The 6,486-nt window shown below is 38.5% G+C and overlaps 1 protein-coding gene across 1 annotated transcript; it reads left to right on the forward strand.

Moving 5' to 3' along the window:
- Positions 1-701: 701 nt before the first annotated feature.
- Positions 702-5,304, forward strand: LOC105389919. The gene is made up of 9 exons (XM_048621621.1): positions 702-807; positions 909-1,070; positions 1,232-1,401; positions 1,509-1,638; positions 2,133-2,274; positions 2,714-2,805; positions 3,355-3,496; positions 3,979-4,175; positions 4,911-5,304. The coding sequence occupies exons 1-9, from the start codon at positions 738-740 to the stop codon at positions 5,042-5,044; spliced, it is 1,239 nt and encodes a 412-aa protein (XP_048477578.1). The 5' UTR covers positions 702-737; the 3' UTR covers positions 5,045-5,304.
- Positions 5,305-6,486: the final 1,182 nt, after the last annotated feature.

Consider the following 6,486-nt stretch of genomic DNA (forward strand, 5'->3'; position numbering starts at 1 on the left):
TTGACAAGATAATGAGTAATAGTACACTTGACCCTATCTGAACATAAATATTCTTCCACCCAAAGGTTGTCTTGAAAAAATCGCTTTTAGTGATAAGATCGCCTTTGTTGTACCTATGTGTTTGTATTTAGGCTTTGTATAATCTATTCTTGTGTACAAATAAAGAATATTCTATCTATCTATCTATATTATACTTCAATGGTCTACCATCATTTCATAAGGGTTAAATCACTGATAAGAACAAATGGCGAAAGAAAGTCCTCATGATGTGATGGATTATATCTATCGTACATTAGATGCTTTCTTGCCTATAAAGGTACCACTTACAGTAGGATACATTATAGCAAAAACTTGAACTATTTAATCTTCAATCAATCAATAACTAAGTACTTACCTATTTTATATGATTTTCTCATACCATGGTCAAGCCAGAGTACCGTTTGAATATAACTGTCGATTGTCATAATCAAAGATAAGATAGATCTATCGTTTACTCCAAAGAGGTCAATGGTCTTTGCCTAGAAACATGTTTTAGTCAATATCGTAAATATCGCGCCTACTTGTCGGTAAAATGTAAGTACCTTCTCTCTGCAGACTGGTTTTGAGCTTACATTAATCTTAACGGTTCTTTAATTAGAAAATTTTATGAGTTTTACTTACGAAACTTTTACAACATAATTTGTCAATCATACACTTTTGTTCATGTCAGTACTTTTTTGTTGCAGATTCACCGCAAGATGGGGCTAAAAGCGTTATTTTTTATAATAGCCGCGGCGCACAGCGCGTCTGCTGCTGAACTTTTACGATGTAAGTAGTTTAGCTACTTAACTGTAGATGGCGTTAAATCTTAAAAATATTCTATTTACATCAATAAATAGGAAATGATTTTAATGAATTTTATCTTTCAGCAAAACGACAAGCCCCTGGCAGTATATTTACAGTGGGTAATGGAGAGCAGTGTTTGGGCTCGGACAGGTCGACCGGCGGTGTCTGTCTGTCGAGAAACCAGTGCAACACTCAGGGAGGAAAAGCTATTGGCTTTTGCGGCGTCTTCGCTACTTGTTGTTCATGTATGTATTGTATTTTTTCAACATTTTTTATATAAATAACCACTTTTGTCTATGATATTACTTATATTATGTAGTTTCGGGCTTTGAGGCTCTGAGTCGGGTAATGACTAGGGTTATAATGCATAGTAAGAGATTATAATATTGTTTATTTCTTGTTGCAGTAAACGCATGCGACGTCCGTACAAACACTAAGGTGGCTGTCTTCATCAATCCGCCACTAAGCCGGGAAGATTCCGGCTTAGAATGCTCATACAACGTCGAAATCAACAACAACAACGTCTGCCAACTGAGAATCGACTTCGAGACCTTCAACCTAGCGCCACCTACAACTGTAAGTTCCGCTACTCGACAACAGATGGCGCTACATTGAAATTTTAGATTCTACCGACTACAGATGGCGCTGTTTTACAATTTTCATAACTTGTGGTTGTTTAACAGGTGGAACCAGTGGAGAATGTGACCCAGAGACCAGGGTATACCTGCAGAAATGACGTGTTCCAAGTGTCCAACCTGCAGGCCAACTCAGACCTACTGCCGGCACTGTGTGGAGACAACAATGGACAGCATTGTAAGTGGACGGAAGCTCTTGTTGTGAAATTGGTTTACTTACATTACACAATAGGGATAAATAGGTAACCGTGACATAACTACCTAGAAATTATCTTACTCCTGAAGGGCTGGCACGGGGCGCAATTAAGACGTGACAAAAGTTTTGCATCGCGCTCACTCACATCGCGTCGAGCGAGCACGAACGACGAAGAACTTTTGAATTGCGCCCGTGCTAGCCCTTCTGATGGTGTACAAAAAGCTGCTAGTGCGTCAGCATCACAATTTCCGTATCATCATCATCATAAGCATCACCGTATAGCAGTCCACTTCTGGACGTAGGCCTCTTCCAAAGCACGCCACTGGATGCCATATATATCTATCTGTCCACATCCAATCCAATGGCGTTCTACACTACGTTTGTTTAATCGTGGTCTCCACTCCAGAACAAGTTCCTGAAAAATTTCCTTACAAAGATTCCGATTTTTTGGCCTAACCCCTCTTTTCCCCTCACAGTATACGTCCGGGTGAACGCATCCATCAACAGCCGGTCCATCCGGATCAACTTCAAGATCGCGGACCGCAGCACGCAGCCCAACCTGCCGCAAGCCACGTGGAAGATCAAGGTCACCCAGCTGGAGTGCTTCAATACTTTGGGGTGAGTGGAAAGTTCAGGGTTTTGGACAGTTCCTTATGGAGCTGAAAGTAAAGGGACAAAGGTTCCACTCGAAGAGTACTCTCACTCGAAGAGTACGTACTTACCCCACGTACGGAGTAGCTTAATTCTGGAGGAGATAAATCTCAGAACCCAACCTATCTCCGTTTAAGTATACTTATTGTTTTCTAACGTCGCCACTTCAAATCTTCAATTTAACGTCAGAATAGCTTTCATCTTCGCCCCATCTCAGAATACCTCTAATATAATAAAACCCCCTAAGTTTGTGAAACCTTCAGCCATTCGCCTAATAGTTCAATGGATACCATTAGACACAGTTTTACAAATGAAAAGTAATAGGTACCTAATTCATGCTTCGGCATCTCCCAAGAAGCTCCACAACTCTCAATACTTATCTATTTTCTCTATTCATTATTGACAGTAAATACAGAGACGGTATCCTGGAAGCCATCACCTCGAACCTGCCGTCAACCCCCTACACCTCGTCCGCTGACCGCGACGAATATCTTATCGGTAAGTTTCTTGTATTTTTTTAGTGGAATTCTGGGATATTAAATTAGCAAGTAGCATTGAGGAATAATGTATTTAATGGTTTTTGGCTGTCGGTGAAGTTGTTCCAGAATTTGAATATCATTCAAATAAATGCAGATGTTACAAAACTCATCTCATGAAAGCTTTCAGTTTTCCAATAGATTCTTTCAGTATTAGAACTGCTCACGCATTCCTTACCAATACTTAACAATAATATATTTTTTCTGGCATACCTACCTACTACGTCGAAAAATAACTAAGGGCCTGTGTAACAACATCTGGATATCTGGACAATGGCTCACTGTCTAAAACATAATTACAGAGAGTGACAGCATATCTTTTATATACCACCAGAAGGGCTAGTACGGGGCGCATTTAAGACATGAAAAAGAGTTTCACATCGCGCAGCCTCAAGAGCGAGCGCGACGGAGATTTTTTGTCACGTCTTAATGGCGCCCCGTGTTAACCCTTCAGGTAGCCATTGCCCAGACATTGTGAAACAGGCCCTAACTCTCCCCTCTCCCCCCTCAGCGCCCCCCGGCTGCCTGCAGTACTACCCGGACAGGAACGGCGCGTTCGAATCGTTCAACTACAACCGCGGCGCCGGCCCCTACATCGCCAACCTGGCTTATGCCACGTGCTTCAAACGCACCCCCGACGTTTGTGGGGTTAAGTGAGTTGATGACATTTTTATTTTAACATTTAAGACTTAGTAAACTTAAATTTTCAACACTAAAAGTCACATTACATTCATTATCTAAAAATCCAAAAAAAACGGACCGTTTGGGTGCTGCGCTTTACTCTAATCCAATGCGTTAAATCTGATTACTCCCAATCCAATTTTTACAATCCACTGTCTTGCTCTTCAAAGTTATGACTTTATAATCAGGAAGAAAAGAAAATTAGGTGTACTTATCAATCGAAATTATAATATCATGCAGATCACCAATAGCCTAGTACTATAGTACAATAGGCCACTCATTGGTTAGCTCTTTGTGAGCTACACAAAAATATTATGCTTACTAGTTCCAGCCATTTTTATTCATAATCTATAAGATAATACCTATTTCGGTGTACACATCACTATTTCGGTGTACCAGATTTCATACAATCTCTTGCATCATCTCATCACAATTTTTTCCACCCACTCCCTAGGCTAACCTCAGCCTCATTCGAGATGGCGTACCGTTCGGAAGAGAACCTGTACCTGGACACGGACTGTCAGATCAACCCGGTGACGCAGGGCACGCCTCAGTCAGAGGACTACCTGTTCATACCGGAGTCCGAGACAGCTGACGGGTTAAGGGGGTCGAAATTCTGCGGCAGCAGCGGACTGAATCAGATTATTGCTTGTGAGTATTGGTGTGAAACTATTTACAGGGAAACAGTTTAAGGTTTTCTTTTGTCTACTATACAGGGTGTTGCAAAAAGGGTATACTAAGCCGAAACCTACATGTGCAGCATGGTATATCTAAGCCTGAAACTGAAATCCGAATTTGAAAATTCGCGATTTTTTTTTTCATTTTCCATAGAAACTTTGTTGGTCACGTGACTTTTTACTATGGGAAAATATTTTTTTTTTCGCGAATTTCCAAATTCTGATTTCAGATTCGGGCTTAGATATACCATGCTGCACATGTAGGTTTCGGCTTAGTATACCAATTTTGCAACACCCTGTATATATACCTATATTGTCTATAAATAATATGCCGCTCCGAGATTTCATGTTGCAGTAACTAGTATTTCGAGTTGTCAGTTACTATGACATGGGATATCCTCAAAGTTATTGAGTAGTTAAGTACTTACAGATTATTCTGTTTTTACCATAGTTTTTACTGATTACCTATATTGAACTTTCGTGGTTCTTAAACGGAAACCGGAACAGTCCAATTAATGATACTTAGTCCAATTTCTACAATCCAATTAACTTAATCCAATTTTCCTTAGTCCAATTAAATTTAACACAGTCCAATAAACTTAATATTTTTTTCTTAGTGACGCCGTCTGGCCCGCTGTCTCCAATTTATAGACACTTACTTAGTCCAATTACTACAGTCCAATTATTAACTTAGTCCAATTGTCTGCAGCCACGCCCCCCGGACCGCTCTACGTGCATTTCCACAGCGATAACTTGGTGACTGATGATGTGCCGGAGTCAGGGTATCGGTTCAACTACAATGTCCTCAACAACTGCTATGTGAAGAGTATTTATAAGAAGTAAAAAAATGGTGATGATTTTACTGCGGTTTCGTCAACTCAATATTAAAAAAACTTTTTTGAGAGTTTGAGTAATGTTAGGGTCATGTTTTTTTTATTGATTAATGAAACTGTAAAAAACAACCCGCCATCTTTGTAGACTGATTGCCAGAAAAGCATTTATGGGTATTTGCATTTACTAATGTTGTAGGCTTAGACATATGACTACCTTATAAGGTTGATATTATTTATTTTTGTTAAGTAAATAAATAATTTAAGTATTTACACCCTTTTGTTTATTTTCAAAGTAATTTTTAATAAAAAACCGGCCAAGTGCGAGTTGGACTCGCGCACTGAGAGTTCCGTACAAGTCTACTTACCTGAGATAGTTTTCCTTTTAATTTCGTCATAATATTATATATTCGTTATTTTTTCATATTTGTGAAAAAACGATTTAGAGGAAAAACTGCTTCCAATAATAAAAAGTCACGTGACCAACAAAATTTGTATGGAGATAAAGATGAAAAACAACAAAAGATGTTCCGAACGTTCCGTTGGCATACTACTTACAACGCTTTTAGCAACACCTGCATACCTACAGCGTCCTACACACTAACTAGATTTTGTACGTATAGATAGTTTAACATTTGACGAGAACCTACTACCCTCTAAATATTTTGGGGTGTCAATAAAAACATATCATTTTATATACATTTATAATTAAAATTACCTAAATGTAACAAAATATACAAAATACAGTGGACACTGTTTTTTTTCCTAAAATAGACGCATTTTTCCTGAAATAAAAATGACATATTATGTATCTAGCCTATCTGAAACCTAGTTAAACATTGTGAGATATGGCGTTTCGACTTTCTCCGTGTTCGGCATCATAAGGGTCACAGTGACAGTTAAATAAAGTAAATTTTTTTCTCTCCACCTTTAATTTGCAAGGTGCGGGTGCCTATATAAATAGAGTGAGTCGCCCGCGCGCCTCAGTTGTAATATCACCATGCAGAAATGACTAGGTTTCAGATAGGCTAGATACATAATATGTCATTTTTATTTCAGGAAAAATGCGTCTATTATGTAGTCTGAGCCTATCTGAAACCTAGTTAAACATTGTGAGATGTGTTTATTATCGCATGGTGGAGAGAAAACCAACTGTGACCCATAAGCTACTGATGAGTATATCATTAGATAAATATTTGAATCTATAAATTTATAATGCATAGATTTCTAGGTAATAGATATACTAAAAAGAAAGGTATAAGTATACATAAGACTTAAGTACTTCCTTATTATTCCTGACTTGTCAGAAAGTTTTGGAAGGTATGTACCTATACATATAGGTAGGTATTTATACATATGGATACACACAGTGCCTCTTCGAAAGCAATACTTATAAGTAATTATTGATCAAAATCTTGTTATTGTCAAGGCAATATTTTTAACATACACTAGCCG

Source organism: Plutella xylostella, chromosome 2 (assembly GCF_932276165.1).
Source record: "Plutella xylostella chromosome 2, ilPluXylo3.1, whole genome shotgun sequence".
In the NCBI taxonomy this organism is placed as follows: domain Eukaryota; kingdom Metazoa; phylum Arthropoda; class Insecta; order Lepidoptera; family Plutellidae; genus Plutella; species Plutella xylostella.

Bases quoted from the DNA above. Each gene is read 5' to 3' on its own strand.
- LOC105389919 (XM_048621621.1), top strand. From the start codon at position 738: ATGGGGCTAAAAGCGTTATTTTTTATAATAGCCGCGGCGCACAGCGCG. The intron at 808-908 runs GTAAGTAGTTTA...TTTATCTTTCAG, and splicing joins TGCTGCTGAACTTTTACGAT to CAAAACGACAAGCCCCTGGC. The intron at 3,497-3,978 runs GTGAGTTGATGA...CCCACTCCCTAG, and splicing joins CCCGACGTTTGTGGGGTTAA to GCTAACCTCAGCCTCATTCG.